Here is a 21977-nt window from a genome sequence, read left to right as displayed (position 1 = left end):
ACCAAAAAGCAGCAGATGCTAATTTTGCCCATTTTTCAACTTTGCCTTAGGACCTCGTCCTCAATTACCCCCCGACCAATGAGAGCACTTTGGGATGCGACATGTTGCCCTTTATCAGATGGCACTTGCCCTAGGCTAACTGGCAGATCTTTTCAGGGATGTCCTGGCAGATTACTGAGAAAACAGTTGCAGAGCGTCCAGGTTTAATGGTATACATAGGTGCCCACCTCCCCTGAGCTGGTATTAGCTGGGCACCTCAGCTGGAAAGGCCCATGATGACCAATTCCAAAGTCATTCAGACTTCAAGAAAGCTACAGTTGAAAAAACAAAGGAAACCAGGAGGCAAAACACCTAGCTTCTTCAACATGACTCAGATCAGACAGGAGCCGGCACCTAGGTGGATGGCAAATGACTCAAATAAGGTCATGTGGCTCAGTTGTGTCTTTTAATCCTGAATGAGGAGGAAAGGAATGAGCTAGTGGGTCATGGGGCACATCAGAAAAGGGGTGTCATCAGTTGGATCAGGGTTACAATGCACAGCACCTGGCCAATCACGTGGCCTTGAACCTTACCACAAAGAGACAGGAAGTGAGCAATGTTATTAATGATTCTGAGCCTCAGTGTCCTCATCTGTAAAATAGGCTTAAGAGTATCTACTTTGGGGACTCCTGGGTGGCTCAGTTGGTTAAGCATCTCTTGGTTTTGGCTCAGGTCATGATGTCATGGTTCGTGGGTTCAAGCCCCACACTGTCAGTGCGGAGCCTGCTTGCGATTCTCTCTCTCCCTCTCTCTCTGCCCCTCCCCAGCTCCCTCACTCTCTCTCTCTCTCTGAAAATAAATAAAATAAAACTTAAAAAACAAAGAATACCTACTTTGTAGAATTCACATGAGGAACACATGAGCTTGTTGGGGGGACCATAGCTGGTGTATTAGGTTAAGAATATGCAGATTATGACCTGCTGAGTGAGGAGGTGTGAGCCTCCCTTGTAGGGTGGGCAGGCAGCTCCCTCAGTTTCCTAGCTCCGATCTTGGGGATGTAGAAACCTGGGGGTCTTTTTGATTGAAGGCGCAGTTTCAACATGCTCACACAAAGGTAGTAAAGTCTCAAGATTTATTGCTTATAGATTCCAGAAATGGGGTTGTGATGTACAATGAGCCAAGTCCTCTGTTTCAGGTCTCGAGTGAGCAGGAGAGAGAGAGCAGGGTAGTAAGCACCTGCTACTGATAAGGTGGCTGTGGCAGAGGTCACTAACTTCTTGTGGACTCAACCCTACATGGCTATTTTTAAAGGTGGCCCAGGAAAAGTAGAGTGGGAACTTACAGCAAGAATCCTAAGCTCCAGGTTCTTATCTGAATGTCTAGCCTGTGAGTGTGAGCAGGGCTGTCGTGCTGCAAAATGCCAGGGTAACAGCTCGAAGCAACTGCTTTCTTATCACAGGGCAGTGGAAATTCAAAGCCAGAGGTTCTTCCAGCCCCAAAAACGTAACTGACTCATCTCCCTTGGGTATGGTCCTCCACTGGTTCACACACCCCCTGCCATCCCACAGTAGGAGAGCTAACCACCCAACTCCCCAGAAGGCCAGCTCAGTCAGAGGCAGCATAAAACAATGAAGGCCACATTCCAGGAGAGGAGCCTACCCAGACTCAGCTCAGAGACCTATTCTAGAAGGGACCATGCTCCTCAGATCCCAGTGCTGCCCAACAGCTGAGGGGCCACCAGACGAGGTGCTTTCAGTGAATGGTTCCTAATTCTCCAACAAAGACAACTGCTGGTCTCCTGCTGTGAATGGATTGAGGAGCCACCAGATGGGATTCCTCTTTGCCCCATGTTTCAGCACGAGCATTCAACTGAAAGCCAGTTAAGGTCATGCATGGGGGTCTCTGTGCAGTAGACTTGGATCTTGGCCTATAAAAGCTGCTAGTCAACCTGAAGACCAGGTAGGGCCAGCCTGGGAACCTGGGCCATCCATTTCATTGGAATTTTTTTAAACATTTATTTATTTTTGAGAGAGACAGAGACAGAGTATGAGCGGGGGAGGGGCAGAGAGAGAGGGAGACACAGAATCTGAAGCAGGCTCACAGAGCCTGATGCGGGGCTCAAACTCATGAACCGCGAGATCATGACCTGAGCTGAAGTCGGACACCCAACCGACGGAGCCACCCAGGCGCCCCTTCATTGGAATTTTTATTCCTCACGGACAAGTGGCCAACTTGTTGAGTGGTCCTTGACATCCCTTGCCACATCCAAGTACTCTGATTCAGAGTTCATTTAGCTTCTGTGGTAGAGTAAGCATTGATGTCCACCCAGCAGAGTTGGCACTGATGTCCACTCAGTAGAGTAAGCATTGATGTCTACTGTAGAAGAGTGAGTGTTGATATGAGGAAAATATTCTCTCCTTCCCTCATGCTCAGTCCAAGCACTGGGTGGAGTTGATCCCATCCTTCACTCCAAGGCCAGTATGGGACTTGGGCCTGGCCAGTCACAACATTCCATTCCCTTAGTTGTGGCACCTGGACACACCACCCAAAATGCCCACAGAGCTATTGAGTTACAACGTGGTTTCTTCTGGGATGGCTGAGAATGAGGCAAGTCTATAAGGACGGACTTGACTCTAGAGAATGTAAGTATGGAGCTGCTCAGGGCCACCCATATGCAGAGGTGAAGGTGAAGTAAATGCAGAGGAGAAGAGAAGGCAGCTGGTGGCATCGTCTGAGTTCTTAGATCAAACCATACCTGATTTATCCTTGGAATTCATAGCTACATCAACCAATACATTCTTTCTCTGATTTAGGCCAATTTGAGTTGGTTGTGTGTCTTCAGATAGAAATCGTTTTTGCTAATACATCTTCAGCCCTTTGGCTCCTTTGACTCCAGGAGATCCAGAGCTCCCTGGCCAGATGGCTCTTGGCTATCTTCATCAGCCTCTAGGTGCCACCCACTATGGAAAACCTATCCATTCTGTCCTAACTCTTCAAGCCCAGACAGTCAAAACTCTGAGCGCAGAGGCAGAGGAACAGCAGGAGAAATGTTACCGTGTACCCACAGGGGGAGAGTGACACCAGTTTCCCACCTCCATTCAGCAGTCTAGAACATCAGAGCCCCATCCTCTGAGCTAGGCTGAAAAAAGCCCATGGATTGCACATGATGCCCGTTTCATTCCAAGGCTAGCCAAGTGCTACCTACAGCCTACATCAGCCTGAACTCTCCCTCAGGGAAGCCACAGGCAACACTTACATGATCATTCACTCTCTCCAATGGCCACTGCAGTTCAAGTTTTCCTGACCACGAACATGAACAGAGTCCCACCCTCCCCCTAAACCTGTCTCTCCTACTGCTCTCCCTTGAGACATCAGAAACACGCATTCTGCAGTTCTAGAAGCTGAAGCAAGAAGAACATGGCAACCTCGACACCCTCCCCAGCCCCACTCAGCCTGGCCTACATCACAACAAAGAGTCCCATTGGGGAACCAGATCGTGGCTGAACACACACTTCCGCAGCTCTAACAGGAAGGAAAGACGGTCACAACTTATTTACAAAATGGACCATGGCATTTAGAATCCTCGTGGAGCAGGGGAATTGCAAGTAGCCCATATCAAAGGTGCTAAGCACCCCGTGGAAACCATCCTCCATGTGGTGCCATGTCACCGGGACTCCCAAGTCCTCCAACCGCTTCTTGAACAACAGTGAATGGTCCCGGAGAAGGTCATACTCACAGCTCACAATGCACGCCTCGGGGAGCTGAGACATGACTTCATCTTCTGCGATCAGGGGTGAGTTCATCAAATCCAGAGCGAGGTTTGTCTCCAGGTAGGCAGCCTCGTTTAGGGGCTCACGGGGCATCGGCCGGTAGCTTTTCTTCTTAAACCTCTCCGGGATGTTTTCTGCACCCAACCACTTTCTGTACTTTTCCCAGACTTCAGCAGGCAAATGGGCACCTTTCATGATGGTGCTTTTCCAGGAGGGGTTGATGTCCAGGTAACAACTCCAACAGTAGAAGGCAAAATTCCAATTGAGCAGTGGGATATTCCTGTTCTGCTGAAAAGAAGGGGATTGAAAATCCACAGCTTGGAGGATGGCGTAGACCAGGATCTGAGCACGGATCTTGGGGAGCTCTGGACAGTCCAAAAGTTTTTGACAAACTATCGTGGCCATTCCCCCTCCCACACTGTCACCACAGACCACGACCCGATCTGGATCCACCCCATACACATTCAGGGACTTCAAGAAGTGGATGGTGGCCGCAATACAGTCTCGTGCCGCCACCGGGAATTTATGCTGGGGCAGGCGGCGGTATCTAAAAAAGAACCAAGGAACACGGTTTACGCTCATCGCCCTCGGAGAGCCAACAATATGTGTCTAGCGTCCCTTAGGCCAAATTTCATCCATTAGCCTCTCTTTCTGAAGCCCAAGAAAGTGAACTCATGGTATGAGGCTTCCATGAGGTGATAGGCATGAAGCCTGGCACACAGGCTCCGTGAGTGGCGGTTGCTGTTCCCTCCATCTAAATGACCCTTTGGGAGACAGGCTGTGACCACGAGAGCCCTGTCATCTGCCTATGGGTCAACAACTTAGCAATCACCAACATGAACCCCATCTTTCTGAACCTACCCATGGGTCCTTCCCTGGCTCACAGCTGTCCCCTTTTCTTATGATTCTTGTATGAGCAACTCCAGATTTGCCTGGGTTTCAATTCCAATTAACCCTGCCATGCTTGCAGGTTTTGTGGGAGGATCTTGCAGACATAAATACCACCAGGGGCCAGCAGTTAACGTACGGTCTCCTCCAGATCACCCACGTCCACTCTGGACCACTGCTGTCCTAAAGGTGCGCCATGCACTACTGCCATGGAGGTCAGCAGCGTGGCATGCTAGACCTCCCGGTTTCTCAAGAGATTCCAGAAATCTGGGTGTTGTGAGAAATGTTACCATTTTAAATGCTGGTCTCAAATTTAAAAAAGAAAGAAAAGGGGCGCCTGGGTGGCACAGTCGGTTAAGCGTCCGACTTCAGCCAGGTCACGATCTCGCGGTCCGTGAGTTCGAGCCCCGCGTCGGGCTCTGGGCTGATGGCTCAGAGCCTGGAGCCTGTTTCCGATTCTGTGTCTCCCTCTCTCTCTGCCCCTCCCCCGTTCATGCTCTGTCTCTGTCCCAAAAATAAATAAACGTTGAAAAAAAAATTAAAAAAAAAAAAAAAAGAAAGAAAGAAAAAAAAATACTCTGTGGGACCCACGAACTTTTGCCAACCATTCCCATCACGATGCCTCCTCTTTTAAGCCACCCTGAGTTCATGCCAGGACAGCAATGTTTCTACTCTAAAGCCTCATCTATTTGGATTCATAAAATAATTCTGTTGCAGAGATTTGCTGGCATACTATAGTGACCAGAGTTGTAAGGCATATCATGGCCAACACTTGGATCAAGACGTCTACCCCACTGCAGATACGGTTTGGGAGCTGAGAATTGTAAAGTGAGTGGTTTCTCTGGGGTCCTCTGCGTCATCCAGGACCAATTTCTGTATCTTTCACTCTAACTCAACCAGCTGTGCCACACGGAAGCTGGGAAATGTATTCCCACCAAGACATTGGCATTGGTACTGCTCTATGGAATGTGCATTTATTAAAAATTTTTAGGAGCAGGAGTGGGGAGGGGCAGAGAGAGAGGAAGACACAGAATCCAAAGCAGGCTCCAGGCTCAGAGCTGTCAGCACAGAGCCCGACGTGAGATCATGACCTGAGCTGAAGTCAGATGCTTAACCAACTGAACCATCCAGGCGCCCCTGGAATGCGCATTTAAAATGTTTTTTTTTTTAATTTTTTTTTTTAATGTTTATTTATTTTTGACAGAGAGAGAGACAGAGCATGAGCAGGAGGGGCAGAGAGAGAGGGAGACACAGAATCAGAAGCAGGCTCCAGGCTCTGAGCTGTCAGCACAGAGCCCGACGTGGGGCTCGAATTCACAGACCGCGAGATCATGACCTGAGCCAGTCAGACGCTCAACCGACTGAGCCACCCAGGCACCCCTGGAATGCGCATTTAAATGAAACCGCAGGGAGTGTGTTATGCTAAGTGAAATAAGCCATACAGAGGAAGACAGATACCATATGTTTTCACTCTTATGTGGATCCTGAGAAACTTAACAGAAACCCATGGGGGGAGGGGAAGGGAAAAACAAAAAGAGGTTAGAGTGGGAGAGAGCCAAAGCCTAAGAGACTCTTAAAAACTGAGAACAAACTGAGGGTTGATGGGGAGTAGGAGGGAGGGGAGGGGAGGTGATGGGCATTGAAGAGGGCATCTTTTGGGATGAGCACTGGGTGTTGTATGGAAACTAATTTGACAATAAATTTCATATATTAAATAAATAAATAAATAAATAAACCGCAGGAAAGATTAATCAGGAAGGAACCATCCTGCCCCCATGGGACAAGGTGTCAGGCGGCAGGGGAGGGAGGATGAGGCCACTTGACCACAGTGACCTCTCCTCTTATGTGTCCACTTTGCCAGGGGAGGGGCCACCCCAGGTCTCTCCTGCCCCTGCCCCATGTCTCACCGGGGTGGACCTCCCTCTTGGGAGCACTTGGGACTTCTACGGCAACGGCCGAGGTTGTCTGTTACCGTGCAGGGCACTGTGGCATTTCGCGTAGGAGGGGCTAAGTGTCTGGAACATGCTTCTGTGCCACCAATAGGGCTCATGTTTGCAAAGCCCTGCACTTGATCTACCCAGAGAAGACCACTCCCCACACAGCTTCCAGATGTTACCATGCACAGAACGCCCGAGGGCCACCCACAGGGAGGAGTGCTGTTCTCTGCCTCCCCCTGTCCCTCTCCTCACCGCTGCTCACAGCCCATCATCCCCTGCTCTGGTGTCCCGGTGTCCCTGCATCCCCCTGCCCGCCCCAAGCCGGGCTCTCCACCCCCCCTTATCCAGCACCACCCCTCTGCCTTTTACTCACCCGACTGATAGGACCACTGAGCCACTCTTCTTGGACAGATGACAGCATATGACATGATGGGTTTCTAGAAAATAAAAGGTATTTAACATTCACTAGGAAGATTAGTGGCCTCCTTTGCCAGCCATCACCATGAGCTGCCCCCTTCTCTCTGACAACCACCACAGACAGAGAGCTGGGGCTGATCCTAACAAGGTTTTGCAAACTTTCTTTCCCGCTGTGGAGCAGTCCTTCCTCCCCACCTTCTAGAACTTCTCCTCTGAGATCCCGTCTGAAGAACTTCCTCTAAGATTTCCCCCCATCCCCATTGATTCTGCAATCCATTCAAAATATCTGAGATGCCGTTTGGCCATAGAGCACAGGGGTGCGAGCTCTCGATTCAGACCGGAGCTCACATCCCGACTTTGCCTCCTTTTAGCTTGAGCCGAAGTAGTCTGGGGCAAGTGCCTTCACCTCCCTGAGGCTTGACTGCCACATCGGTAAAATGGGTACGATGATAATAACAGGGTTGTTTTGGGGGGGGGTGGTGGTTAATGAGATAACTATTACATAGAGGGCTTCCACAGTGTCTGCTGTGTAAATATTAATTATTAATAATATTTATCAATGCCTACTGACTGTTACCGCCATCCATTATGCAGACCAAACCAAAACCATGGTCGCATCAAATCCCTTACCCTCAAAAGCTCCCGCAGTGTGCCTCTGACATTCCACAGTTCGGAAGGCAGGGCTGAAACCAAATAAAAGGGTTTTTTCCCTTGAATTCATGGGACACCAGTGCGTGGGGGAGGGGGGGCTAAGATAATAAAACGGTCTCGATTTTGAGTTTTTTCTGTCATTGATTTTCCTCAAATTGTTGGTTCTCCTGTCTGTACCAGAATTTGTCTCAGACGATAGCTGGTATGAAACAAAAGGACATGTGTTCAGCTATTTCCACTTTAAAAAAAATCCTATTTCCAACTGAATAGAGGTGCTGGTTGTAGAACACTATGAACGTACTAAACACCACTGAATTGTACACTTTAAAGTGGTTAATTTGGGGGCGCCTGGGTGGCTCAGTCAGTTAAGCATCCAGCTTTGGCTCAGGTCATGATCTCACAGTTCACTGAGTTTGAGCCCACATGGGGTGAGTTCGTTGAGCCTCACTTTGAGCTCCACACTTAGGACTCACTCTCTCTCTCTCTCTCTCTCTCTCTCTCTCCCTCTTTCCTTCTGCCTTTCTCTCGCTTGGGACCTCTATCAAAATAAATAAATAAATAAAAATAAATAATTGGGGTGCCTGGGTGGCTCAGTCGATTGAGCGTCCGACCTCTGCTCAGGTCATGATCTTGCAGTTCGTGAGTTCGAGCCCCGTGTCAGGCTCTGTGCTGACAGCTCAGAGCCTGGAGCCTGCTTCAAGTTCTGTTTCTCCCTCTCTCCGCCCCTCCCTCATTCACACTCTTTCTCTCAAAAATAAATAAGCATTAAGAAAAAAAGTGGTTAATTTTATGTTGTGTGAATTTCATATATATATATATATGGATATATATATATGGATATAAACATATCCATAGATACGCACATATACACATACATATACATATATGTGTATATATGAATATATGAATGTAAATAGAGCATATATGTGAATATATATTTATATAGCATGTGTATATATGAATATATACACATGTGTGTATATATGAATATATGAATGTAAATAGAGCATATATATGAATATATACATTTATATAGCATATGAATATATGAATATATATGTTGCATATATAGGTCTCCTTAGTTCCAGAAAGAGATCAGTACCTTCCATATCTCTGCCACCTGGATGATCTGGGACCCGCTAACCGTCCGGGTCCTACAGTGGCTTATAGACTGGGGTGCCACCTCTTGCTGGAAGGTGGGTGGCACCCAGCTCTGCTCTGGGACTGTCATACTATGGGTGGGGTCTGAGGGAAAGACTCTTACTCAGGCTCCCCAGGACCCCCCCGCCGCCGTGGTAGAACACGATGCCAGGCCTGGGGATGCAGGAAAACACTTTGGGCTGGTACAGCTTCACAGGGATTGTCCCGTAGCGGAGGTCTGTGACCACGACATCCGGATCCTCCTTCAGTGGCCTCAGATCATGCATGAAACGGACAAATCGGGGCATAGAACAGATTCTCAGTTTCTCAAAAATCATCCCCTGTTGGTGAGAGAGGAGGAAATGAGGCCGGAAGGATTTCAGTCTGTGCTGCGCTCGGGTGCAGCCGCCACCCGTGCCCCCAGCGGAGTGGCTGGAGGGCAGGCTGGACCACGTGTCCACGTGCGCCCTTGCGACACTGTAGTAAGCCCACCCCACCTTGGCCCACACTGCCCCCTCATCCTCTTTCCCCAGACAACTGACACCCAGTCCCACAACCCGAGCTTCTGGCCACCCCGTGAGGGTCCCTCTCCCCCAGAACACCCCCAACCGTGGCCTGGACGTGACCTCTCTTCCCGGGGCAGGCCCTCCTGGACCAGCCCAGCCAATGCAGTCGTCCCAAGCATTAGTTGCTAGTTTTAAGACGTGATAACTACACTGTGGTTATGTTTTTTTAAAAGGTGAGGGCGTTCTGGTCTGGCAGAGATAATGACTGAAACCTTTTGGATAAAATAATATGATGTCTGAGGTCCACTTCCTGAGAAATGAGAAGGGGGAAAAGGTGGGGGCTCCGGTGAAACAAGATTGGCCAGGAGTCAGCAATCAGTACTGGGGGGAGGGTACATGGGGCATCCTCATAGTTTTCTGTCTCCTTTGGTGCATATCTGAAAGTTTGCATGATAACAAAATAAAAGTAAACAAAGTCGTCTCTCACCCAGGCACCGTCTTTCTAGTGGTTCCTAACCCTTTCTGCACCAATGCCAGTTTGGCTTTAAGCGATGCCTGTGGACCTCATCACAGAATGTTTTTAACACCTAAAATAAAATATGTGGGATTATATACGAGCACACAACAGCGAGATCTAGCGGCTGGTTTAATATCATTATTACTTCGAAGAAATGAGGCATCCGTGCAATTTTTCACCATATCTGCAATGGCTGTAATACGCTCTGGAAATACGCGGGATTCCTCTTGGTGACAAAGTCCCAGGTTGTGCTGTCACAACTGTGGTTTGTCCCCTTCATTCTTCATGGAAGGGAATCCCGCATTTCCTTTAGAGGTGAGTGAAAATGGAGCGTTTTTTTTTTTACCCCACCCACTTTCACGGACCCCTTGTCTTCTGTCCCCTTGGGGATTCAGAGAACCCCGGATGAAGAAGCCCTCTTTCACTTTGCTGGAAGGACTCGCCGCACTGTAAATGGATTGGTTTATAGTGGTTTTGCCTGATTCTTCTCTGTCTCCCCACCAACACTGCCATGAGACTATAAGCTCCCTGAAGGCAGACTCTATCTGGGACTTTATTTCTCTTGCCCCTCATTGATCCCAGAGCCACAACTGGTGGACGACACATCGTAGTTACATGACACATCTTTGTGAAAACAAAAAAAACAAAACCAAAACAAACAAACAAAAAAAAAGCAAGTCAACAAACAGTAATAAGGCTAATACGTATTGAGGGTTTCCTTTATGCCAGGAATTGTAACCTGCACTCAGGACGGTTTAACTCATCGTAGCCCACAACATGCTATGGAGTCTGGACTACTATTTCCCCCTCTTTTGCAGATGAGGAAACTGAGTCATCGCATTTGGGAGCCCAGACTACAGACTATGAGGGTCAAGGTCAGGAAAGCCAGAGGACAAATCATCAGATCTTGTGAAAGCTGGACATAGGAAGCCTTCAGCCAGTGGGTTCTTCTCCAGGAAGGGGTCTTCATGGGAACAGGTGTTTGCACTTGCTTTTCATTATGTAAGAGAGTTGAGAAAGCCTCAGCCTCGGGGCGGGGGGGGGGGGGGGTGAGATGGTGGAGCTGTAGGGGGGCCCTAGGCTTGCCTCATCCCTCAAACACAGCTAGATAATGTCAAATCACCCAGGAAAATTGATCTGAGGACTCACAGAACAAACTGCGCAACAAGGAGAAAAAGAGGCCACATCGTGGAAGGTAGGAAGGTGCAGAGATGTGATTTGGGGAAGAAAAGAATTGTAGGTGCTGCAGAGGGAAGGGAGCCTTGATCATGGAGAGAGGACAGAGATTGAGAGACAGAGAAAGAGGGGGAGAGAGAGAGAGCAGGGCCCAGGGGACTACATAAGAAAAACATTTGCCCAAACCATTGACGGGGAAATCAAGAGGGGCCGAACATTGCAAGTTGCACAAGCAGGGGGACCCAAAGAAGGCAAAGAAGTCAGAGGCGTGGCCTGGTGGGCTTAGCGGTGCTTCAGGGAAGGAGGGAGGAGGCCCAGGAGTGGGCAGTGTGGTCTGAGGATCCCCTGGGTCACACTGGGAGACACAGTTTTCCTGCTTGGAGTGCATCTGGGAGAGGTGGCACAGCCTCTCAGGGGACAAAAGAGCCCCAGGCGCCCACATGCTGCCCTGTTCACAAGCATCACAAGCAAAGGAACAGAGACAGAGGGCAGCAAACCTTGGCGTCGGCTTTTTGCTGCGCTTTACCACAAACTCCGAGCCCTGCGCAGTCATGCGACTGCCCTTCTGGCACAAACAGGCACCGGCCACAGCACAGTGAGACCCTACCCCAGAGGATCAGCATGGGTCCGTGCCACACTGGGTTCCTGAATTTGGAGTTGTGAAACACAGCCGGGTACCTGAGATAAAACACAAGAGTACTGTGCCACCAGGCAGCAGAAATCCAGGACACAGAGGGAGGCAGGGGCATCTGAGGGACACCTGGGACACACAAGGGAGATTTTTCACTCTTCTGTGAGGGCTTCCTGAGCAGCAGCAGGGGAGAACTCCCTGCTCCAGGTGAGAGAGAGAGAGAGAGAGAGAGAGAGAGAGAGAGAGAGAGAGAGAAAGGACTGACATCATTCCCCAGCCCATCACACTGCCAGACTTTAGTGGGCAGCACAGCATCACCCAGGGGAAGCTGAAGCCCCTTACTCCAAGCCCCTCCCCCCTGCGCCTTGCAGGTGCTTCTGAACTAGGGCAAGTCCCCCTGAGAGCTACCGCAGCAGGCCCCTCCCCCAGAAGACCAGTGCAACTCCCCCCCAACACACACACACACACACACACACACACATACACCAGGTCTACTGATCACAGAATGCAGCTCTAGGGGAAATAGGATCCAGCTTCTTTTAACAAGCAGACTAAAACACTCCTAGTTAAAGCTCGCCACACACTAGACAAGGTCCAAACACCCCACTGCAGGCAAGGAGAAGTTCTGCAGAGGATTGACCTGAGGGAAAGAGCAGCCAAAACACAGCAGCAGAGTGCACACGGCATACACCAGAGACCCTTCCTGAAGCACCAGGCCCTGACCAGTATATGAGGTCTTCTTAATATAGCCATTACTCTCGAGACGCCTGGCTGGCTCTGACAGTTAAGCGTCTGACTCTTGATTTCAGCGCAGGTCACAACCTCGAGCTTCGTGAGATCGAGCCCTGTGTCAGGCTCTATGCTGATGGCACAGAACTTGCTTGGGATTCCCCCTCTCTCTCCCTCTCACCCTCTGCCCCGCTCGTTCTCTCGCTCTCTCTCAAAATAAATAAATGAACATTATAGCCATAACTCTCAGGAGCAGGAAACAGAACAGGCTTTCCTAACACACAGAAGACACAGACGTAAACAAAATGCCAAGACAGAGGAATGCATCCCAAAAGAAAGAACAAAAAGGGGTCACAGCCAGGGATCTAATCGAAACAGATATAAGTAATACCCTGACCTAGAATTTAGAACAACAATCATGAGGATACTAGCTGAGCTTGAGGAAAGCAAAGAAGACACCAGGGAGTCCCTTCTGTTGCATAAGAGACTTAACTGTGTTTTCTGTATTCAATCTGTCAGCCCTCTGGAAAAGCACAACCAGTGCCCATTGGCAACTTTGACACAATTCTCCCCATGATCTATTTGTATCTATTCTATTAAATTCACACACCAGTAGCAATGAGCAGAATCTGACTATATGACATAAACAGTTTTCCATCTCTCAATAGTAAAAAGATTGTGTGTGTGTGTGTGTGTGTGTGTGTGTGTGTGTGTGTGTATCTAAAGCTACATTCTGAAGTTTTGCTCATTTGTACTAATTTACTAATTGGCTGCATGTGTCTTTGTTGTTGGCTGGTTCTAGCTAGGCAGGTGGTAATGGGGGCTCAAAATCCGGAGTAACTCATTCTTGTCTTCACAGCTTCATAGTGTGTGCTGTGAAGACAGTAAGACAGGAGCAGGGAGGGTGGGACTGGAATTGACCTTTCTTTCCTGTTAACCGAGGAAGTAAATCTTTTTTCATTTTCTGGCTCTGAGCCCAGTACAGCTTGAGCAACACTAGTTGCTCTTAGTTAATAGGTTCCCTAACAGGGATCATTCAGATGTGAGAATAAAATGCAGCCAGCCTGTCTCTGCTGCTGCGTCAATGCAACTAGAATCTTCTCATGTGTTTTCCCAACCTCCTCCTTGAACCCTCAGGCGGAGAGGAAAAATCAAACACGGAACTCACCCATCTCAACAACAGCAGGAAAATGCAATCCAGGACCCGCAGTTTCACCGGGTGGCCGATGGCTGCAGGGATGTCCGCAGTAAGGAAATGGCTGCAGATTACCCACAGACCAACCCCTAAGAACGCACAGGCTGCCATGGGAAGGGGCAGGAGCAGGACTGCCATCATGCTGTTTTTCAGCACAGAGGAGGCTAACAGAAGAGACTGTTCAGTGCCAGACACGGTCAGGAGTCAGCAGCCCTCCTCCACTTATACACCACAACCTGCCCTCCCCACCTCCCCATCTCCACAGCATTGGCCCAGCCCAGGTGAGTCACAGACTCAGGTGAGGACATAATTCTAGGGCAGGGCCCATGCAGAGGAGAAAGTGGTTCATGCAGCCTGACTCAGATGGAAATGAGGGCTCCAAAGTTCCAGCTACACCCTGGAGCACTGCTACGTGAAATGGCCTTGGAGGAGCACCTGGGTGGCTTAGTTGGTTAAGTGCCCACCTCTTGGTTTCGGCTCCGGTCATGATCTCACAGTCTGTGAGTTCCAGCCCCGCGTCAGGCTCCGTGTTGCCACTGCGGAGCCTGCTTGGGATTCTCTCTCTCTCCCTCGGACCCTCACGCACTCTCTCTCTCAAAATAAATAAATAAACTTAAAAAAAAAAAAAAGAAATGGCCTTGGAGAAGTCACCATGGATGTCACAAACACCATTCCCTCCACCTGTGCTCTGGTGGCACTCACCCCCTAATTACACTCTGGCCATGCTCGCTGTTCCTTAGTCTGCCAAGGAGGTCCCAGGGTGTTTGTACTTGTGGTTCTCTGTGCAACAGTGTTCCCCAAGATAATGGTTGAGCTCAACTCCTCCCCTACTGCAGGTCTCTGTTCAAATGTCACCTTCTGAGTGAGGCTGTTCCTGGACACCTTATTTAAAGGTATAACTCCCCACCAGCATCCCTATGCCCATCCCACCCTCCACTTCTTCATGGCCTTTATTATCAGCTGAAATATCGCATACTTCACTTGTTTGTTTATTGTCTGTGGAGTGGCACCTCTGTGGGGACAAGAATTTTTGCTTTGTTCCTTGCTTTATCCTCAGAGGTTAGGTCAGGGTTTGGTACTTAGCAGGTGCTCAGCAAATGTCTACCAAATGAAGCAATGAATGAACAAGCTTTGTCCTTTTCATTGTAAAGCAGGAAAATTCGAGCTTACCTGCCTTTTCAGGTTAGGTCAGAGATCGATGTCACTGTTCAAAATCTTCCCTAATGACAAGTCCCACATCTGCAGTAATAACGATGACGGCTGCCTTCTCTTCCACCTCCCCACCATGGTGTCAGAGCACAGGGAGATCCTACCCGCCCGGGAGAGAACTGGCAATGTCTAGAGACATTTTTGGTTGTCACAACAAAATGGGCAGGGTGGGGGCTGATACTGGCATCGCAGGGGTATGTTCCAGAGATGTTGCTTAACATCCGGCAATGCACAGATGGCCCCGACAGCGAGGAGGTACCTGGTCCAACAGGCTGGTAGTGCCCAGGATGAAAAACCCTGAGCTAGTAAGACTTGGATTTGAATCCTGGCTCTGCCTCATCCAGCATTCTCATCGTGAGCGAGTTACAATACACTCTCTGAGCCTCAGCTTCCAAGACTGTAAGATGGGGGTAATAATAGTAACTCCATTAGCTTTCAGTGTGCATTTCTTTGAATCCAATGCAGTAGAACATTCTTTCATATTTTATCCGTTATTTGAGGTTTTTCCTTTACGGATTCATGTGAATTTATTTTGTGTCTTCATACTCTGTATCTAAAATTTTCTATTTTCGTTTATCTTTTTGCACTGACTTGAAAAGATATTTGTAGTAATAACATTGGTGACAGACGGTGACCACACGTATTGTGGTGAGCACTTAGTAATGTATAGAATTGCTGAGTCAGTATGCTGCGCATCTGAATCTAATATCACACTGTATGGAGTGTATACTTCCATAAAAAATGTTTTAAATATTTTTAAGGATTATTTTCTAGTTATTTGCTTTTTTAACTTTGTTAGTGTCGTTTTTCTGCATTGACGTTTGTAATTTTTACACAATGAAATCTCTCATCTGTTCTCTTATTATGCTTAGAAAGATCTTTTTTACAGTACATGAAACTATATGGCAATGATTTTGAAAATGAAGATTTTCGGGGCGCCTGGGTGGCGCAGTCGGTTAAGCGTCCGACTTCAGCCAGGTCACGATCTCGCGGTCCGGGAGTTCGAGCCCCGCGTCGGGCTCTGGGCTGATGGCTCAGAGCCTGGAGCCTGTTTCCGATTCTGTGTCTCCCTCTCTCTCTGCCCCTCCCCTGTTCATGCTCTGTCTCTCTCTGTCCCAAAAATAAATAAACATCGAAAAAAAAAATTAAAAAAAAAAAAGAAAATGAAGATTTTCTTTGTCAAAATATAAATATCTGGGGGCTCCTGGGTGGTTCAGTCGCTTCAGCATCTGCCTCATGATTTCAGCTCAGGTCATGATCTCACTGGTTCATGGGATGGGGCCTCACGTCAGGCTCTCTTTGCCCCTCCCTTACTCACACATGTGCTCTCTTGCTCTCAGAATAAATAAGTAAACTTAAAAAATATATATGAATTTCACCCAAGAAATAGAAAATACGCATAGATCAATTACTATGAGAAGGATTAGAGTCTGTTACCACTGAGGTTTATAAACACTTAACCCAGAAATTATGCAAAAGCACAGGGAGAATGAGGGAATGCCTACATAGAAGCACCGAACCATTTTTTATTTCCTGGTTATATTACTTAGGATCAGTAATTCTAGCTACTATAACAAAAGATTTTGGTAGAATAAAGACTAATTTTCCCCTCCCAACACAGACACTGGCGTGTTTGATGAACATCCGCACCACTTGGTGATTACAGGATCCATGTTTCTTTCCGTCTGATGTTCTGCCATCTTCCAGGACCTCCGCCGATCCTCCGTGCCTTGCCAGGAGCCCCAGGAATGATATGCTCGTGGAAGAACCCGTGGAGGAGAACTTAAGGGCCAGGCCTGGAAATACATCCCGTTGGCCGGAACACATTCACATGGCTTCACCGAAATGCATGGGACTCTGGGGGGGGGGGGGGGCAAACCTTCCATCTACCTAAGGATGAAAATGAAATGGAGTTTGGCGGATTCATAGGATCGTTCTGCCACGCAGCCTTTCGTCCAACAAGCAAGAGGAGATTTAATACAGGGAATTCAAAACACTGTGGGCAGGGTGGAGGGAGGGCAGGCTTTCACTAAACAGCACCCCAGGCGTCACAAGAAACCACGCTGCTGACTGATCTCTGGAACAGGAAGAGGGCTGACTCGCCAGGGGACACCGGGAGGCGCGTGCAAAACGTGGAGGCTTCCACCGGCTGGTGCTCACGTGCGCATGCTCGGCGCTGCCCAGGAAGAATGGCTTCCGCTTCTAGCTGCCTTCCAGAGCTTCCAGGACGGATGTTCCTGAGACAAACTGGAGCCTTGTGGGCAAGATGGCCTAGGAAGTGCCATTCTCCTGCGTTTAACCCCCAGACACAGGAGAGGGTTCAGAACAGTAAGGAGGGTGGTGAGTGCCAGCATCTGGCACAAAAAATAGTTTGATCATGATGTTAGCGCCCTTGAAGTCCAACCACAGGCTGCCAAGGAGTCCCCAGCCCAAGGTCTGGTCAAGTACTCCTGTTACGTCTCTTTGTGGTGTCTGTGCTCCTGCACGCTCATTAGGGAATTTCTAGCAGTCTTTTCTTTTGTGTATCTTGCTGCGATGTCATTTGGCACAGAGTTACATATTTACTGCGGAAGTCGCCTTTCTCAGCGTGCTGGAGTTGCCCTAAACAAAGGACCCCAGATTGGGGGTGGGGGTGGGGGAAGGGGGGGCTTTAGCAAAAGAAGCTTAGAGTCTCCCAGTTCTGGAGGCTGGAGGCCCAAGGTGTCACCAGGGCTGATATCTTCTGAGGGCTGTGCAGGAAGGGTGTGCTCCAGGACCCTCTCCTTGGCTTTTGGACAGCTGTCATCGCTCTGTATCTTCACACTGTCTTCCCTCTACTCATGTCTCTGTGTCCAGTTTCCCTTTTTTTTTTTTTTTCAACGTTTATTTATTTTGGGGACAGAGAGAGACAGAGCATGAACGGGGGAGGGGCAGAGAGAGAGGGAGACACAGAATCGGAAACAGGCTCCAGGCTCCGAGCCATCAGCCCAGAGCCTGACGCGGGGCTCGAACTCACAGACCGTGAGATCGTGACCTGGCTGAAGTCGGACGCTTAACCGACTGCGCCACCCAGGCGCCCCCAGTTTCCCTTTTTACAAGGACACCAGTTGTATTGGAGTGAGGCCCACTCTGAGGACCTCATTTTGATCATCGCTGCAAAGACCTTACCTCTTAAGTAAGGTCACATTCTGAGGTACTGGGGGTTAGGCTCAACATATGAATTTAGGGGTGCCTGGCTGCCTCAGTCGAGTAGAGCATGTGACTCGATCTCAGGGTCGTGAGTTTGAGCCCCATGTTGGGTGTAAGGATTACTTAAAAAATTTAAAAAAAATTTTTTTTAATTTAAAAACTCACAACATATGAATTTAGAGGGACATAATTCAACCCACAACAGCACCCTTAGCAACATCGAATGGTATTCTTTTACGATACGTTTCCTGCCTTGAATTCTACTTGCCCAAAGGCAGAAGCTAAGAAGTATTTGAGTGTACTTCTCCCCTGGGCCAAGCAATCTCTAGAAAAATAACACTCTACGTTCCCTCTACTTCTGCACTCACTCTTCCCCTTGGAGGAGAAGTGGCTTTTGTGAAATGGAGAAGGAATTGGGCATGCTCAGCTCGCTGTGACATCTGTTTGCCCGCAGAGAAGGGGCATCCTGTTCTCTGTAGCCAGGTGCCTCCAGAGAGAGGTGTATGTATGTTCAATGCTGCCTGGGACCCTGTTCCTAATATCAGGCAGCACCCTTGCCCACACACCTAAGCCACATGCTCTGATAATCAGCTTTATCAGAAAGAAAGGTGATGTATCAGGGTCCTAGCAGGAATTGGATGGCTTACTCATGCTATAGACTGAATGTTTGTGTCCCCCTGTAATTCATATGCTGACTCTAATCCCCAGTGTGATGATATTTGGAGGTGGGCCCTTTGGGAGGTGATCAGGTCATGAGGGTGGTGCCCACATGAATGGGATTAGTGCCCTAGTAAGAGACCTCCAAGAGTTCCTTTGCCCCTTCTGCCATGTGAGGATACAGAGAAAAGACAGCTGTCAATGAACCAGGAAGTGGGTTCTCACACATGGAATCTGTTAGCACCTTGATCTTGGACTTCCCAGCCTTCTATTGTGTTTAAGCCACCCAGTTTATGGTAGTTTTATTACAGCAGCCTGAATGGACTAAGACCCTCATATTAGGATAATTTGGAAAGAGCCCACAGGATAGCACCACTCTGTTCTCTGTTTCTGTCATCCCACCTCCTTCTCTGATGCTGCCTCCTCCTATCTCTCCCTCTTATATGGGCCTTCGTGATTACATTAGGCCCACTTGGATGATCCAGGATAATCTCCCCACCTCAAAATCCTTAATTACAAGTTCAAAGTCCCTTTTGCCATGTAAGGTAACATATTTGCAAGTTCTGGGATTAAGATATGAACATCTCTGGGAGGGGGGTGGGGGGATGTTATTCAGCCCACCACAGTGAAGGGACCAGTGAACCAACCCTTTTCAAACCCCCTTGGCTTTGGGAAATAGGCGCGTGCAATTTGCTTTTGCAAATGCACTCAATGTATATTTTGCTATAGCAGTTACTATCATCAATATAACTCCCACTTGAAACTCTTTTCAGTGCATCATCTAAAGACTTAGTAGAATTCTCTCCTTTCTCAAGATAAGAATTACCTGCCTGGTGTTTGCCAGAAGCAGGGAGTGGGGGCAGGCAAAATGAGTGAAGGTGGTCAAAAGGTACAAATTTCCATTTACAAGGTAAATAAGTCCAAGGGATGCCATGTGCCGTGAGGACTCCAGTTAACAATACTGTATGTTGAAATTGTTAAGAGTAATTGCTAGATTCTTATCACCAGGAAAAAAAAAAGTCACTATGTGTGGTGATGAAATTAACTAAACTTTTTTTTAAGGTTGTATTTTTAAGCAATCTCTACACACAACGTGGGGCTCGGACTCATGACCCCAAGATCAAGAGTTGAGCCGCCACCAACTGAGCCAGCCAGGTGCTCCTAACTGAATTTTTTGTGGTGGTCATTTTGCAATGTATGTGCATACATCTATCGAATCATTATGTCACATACCTAAAACCAATACAATGCTGTATGCCAATGATGCTTCAATAAATTAATAATAATAATAATTACCTGCCTGGAGTGTGGCATGTTGTTGGCTCCTTTGGGAAACATGCTGCTTTCTTATCTTCCTCCCTTTTATCTTCTATCTTCCGGTTGTGTGTCCACTTCTGTGCATCTTTTACTTTGACTTCATTGCACATGCTTTTGCCGTAAGTTGTCACAAATCCTCTGTGAAAAGAGCCATCAGGAATCTTTGACTTTCTTTTCTATCTTCCAAGTGAATAAAGACAGAAGGTATGAAAAAATTACTAGACTAATCTTCCTTAGTATAGTTCCTGCCTTAACAGTGGCTCCATAAATGGATACCAAGGACACCTTTGTCTCTTTCCCCACCTTTCACGTCATGGAGGGGCTCTTAATCCCTTAGGAAAATCCATATGTGCTTTGAAGGGTAGAGGGGAAGGAAGTGAGGGTGGAGGGGCTGAGGGACTCGGGGTGTGGTGCACATTTTAAGGGAAAAATGAGCTAAAAGTAGTTTCCTGAAAACACATTCCTGGGTTTGGAGAAACAGAGGCTGAAACTCCCAGATGGAAGTCCCTGGAGCCCAACTGAGTCCCTAGCAAAGGGTTTTGGAGAACAGTGTTGGTAGCAGGTGGACACGAGGGTCTGCAGGGCCAGAGAGGCTGTGAAAGCTACATCAGGCCACCTGACCCTTTGGGTCTCTATCTTAGATGCAGACAAATCAAAAGGGTGACAGTCAGGCATGATGGTGCAGAGAGCCAGGTGGAAGTGTTCCACAGAGGGCACGTGAATTTAAACTTGGACCAGATCCCAGCAGTGCCAGCTTCTCCTGCATGCGGCACCAATATGGCGTCAGCTTTGGAAAAACCTGTCTCTGTGTAATTGTCCTTGTTTGCAGCATCAGAAGGTGCCTTCATGCATTCATTCACTCACTCATTCATTTATTCATTCATAAATGTTTAGGATGCTCACTCTCCAAGCAACTCTCTGGGGAGAGCCTTCCAGGCAGAGATGTAATACTTCCTGAGGGAGCCCCTGGGAAGGAAAGGAGGGGACCCACCTTGTGTTTCAGGAGCCCCTCCGGCCTCAAGAACAGGCAAACAAGCTTTGACCTAAAGGCTAGGTCAACTTTCCAAAATCCGAAGTAACTAATCCTGGCTGAATCTTCACAATGGCTTTGTTCATCCATGTTAATTTTATGATGGCTTGATGTTGGACATAATGGCAGACAGGTGGAGTGACCCTGCAGACACCCAGGAACCCTTTGGAATGTTCCACTCCTTCCTGATCATTCATTGTTGGGGGCTGATCCTTGAATCTTTTTGTGCTGCAGACTTTTTCTCAGAATATTTTTCGTACTTATTTCATAAAAACAATGTTCTTAAATAACTGCAAAACAGACATAGACTTACTAAGAAAAATTAATGACATTAAAACGGAGTTGTAGAGATTTTTTTTCAGTTTCTAATATAGAAAGATAAGTGCTTTAAAAAAACATTAAATAGGGGCGCCTGGGTGGCGCAGTCGGTTAAGCCTCCGACTTCAACCAGGTCACGATCTCGCGGTCCGTGAGTTCGAGCCCCCCGTCGGGCTCTGGGCTGATGGCTCAGAGCCTGGAGCCTGTTTCCGATTCTGTGTCTCCCTCTCTCTCTGCCCCTCCCCCGTTCATGCTCTGTCTCTCTCTGTCCCAAAAATAAATTAAAAAAAAAACGTTGGAAAAAAAATTAAAAAAAAAAATTATAAATAGAAAAAAAACATTAAATAACACTACCTAGTGGCAGATCTAGAAATGCCACATTTTGAAATAATGATGAGCATAAAGGATGTTTTGTAATATTTGTCACAACTGAAATACATGAAAATATTTGTGATCTTATTGGTGATAAAGTCCTATGTACAAGCAATATTACTGTGGCCTGTGGCCCACATTTCTGCCAGAAAAAAAAAATTTAGGGATGCCTGGATGACTCAGTCAGTTAAGCATTCGGCTCAGGTCATGATCTCATAGTTTATGAGATTGAGCCCTTTATCGAGCTCTGTGCTGATAGTGCAGAGTCTGCTTAGGATCCTCTCTCTCCTTTTCTCTCTGCCCCTCCTGCGTATTCTCTCTCTCTCCCTCTCTCTCAAAAATAAATATTTTTAAAAATTCTAAATTTCAA

At 47.9% G+C, this 21977-nt stretch overlaps 1 protein-coding gene across 4 annotated transcripts in view; it reads right to left on the bottom strand.

Moving 5' to 3' along the window:
* Positions 1-2077: 2077 nt before the first annotated feature.
* The window catches only part of AADACL3 (arylacetamide deacetylase like 3), a 45563-nt gene continuing 25663 nt past the window's right edge, over positions 2078-21977 (bottom strand). The window contains exons 1-5 of one of the 4 annotated variants that reach the window (XM_040461797.1): positions 20879-21307; positions 19867-20025; positions 8907-9123; positions 6948-7011; positions 2078-4296 (exon numbers count right to left, since the gene is read on the bottom strand). In XM_040461797.1, coding sequence (XP_040317731.1) covers positions 3522-4296; positions 6948-7011; positions 8907-9123; positions 19867-19908 — 1098 coding nt within the window. In that variant the 5' untranslated portion in view covers positions 19909-20025; positions 20879-21307 and the 3' untranslated portion in view covers positions 2078-3521. Of the gene's footprint in view, positions 4297-6947; positions 7012-8906; positions 9124-9775; positions 11985-13509; positions 14051-19866; positions 20026-20878; positions 21308-21977 lie in introns of those variants that run through there. The other 3 variants (XM_040461787.1, XM_040461780.1, XM_040461806.1) reach the window with 3 other exon arrangements.

The sequence above is a fragment of the Herpailurus yagouaroundi genome, unplaced genomic scaffold (genome assembly GCF_014898765.1).
Source record: "Herpailurus yagouaroundi ecotype Mexico unplaced genomic scaffold, PumYag 77, whole genome shotgun sequence".
Lineage (NCBI taxonomy): Eukaryota > Metazoa > Chordata > Mammalia > Carnivora > Felidae > Herpailurus > Herpailurus yagouaroundi.
Note: the sequence above shows the minus strand (reverse complement) of the source record. Positions and strands in the feature narration are given on the sequence as shown.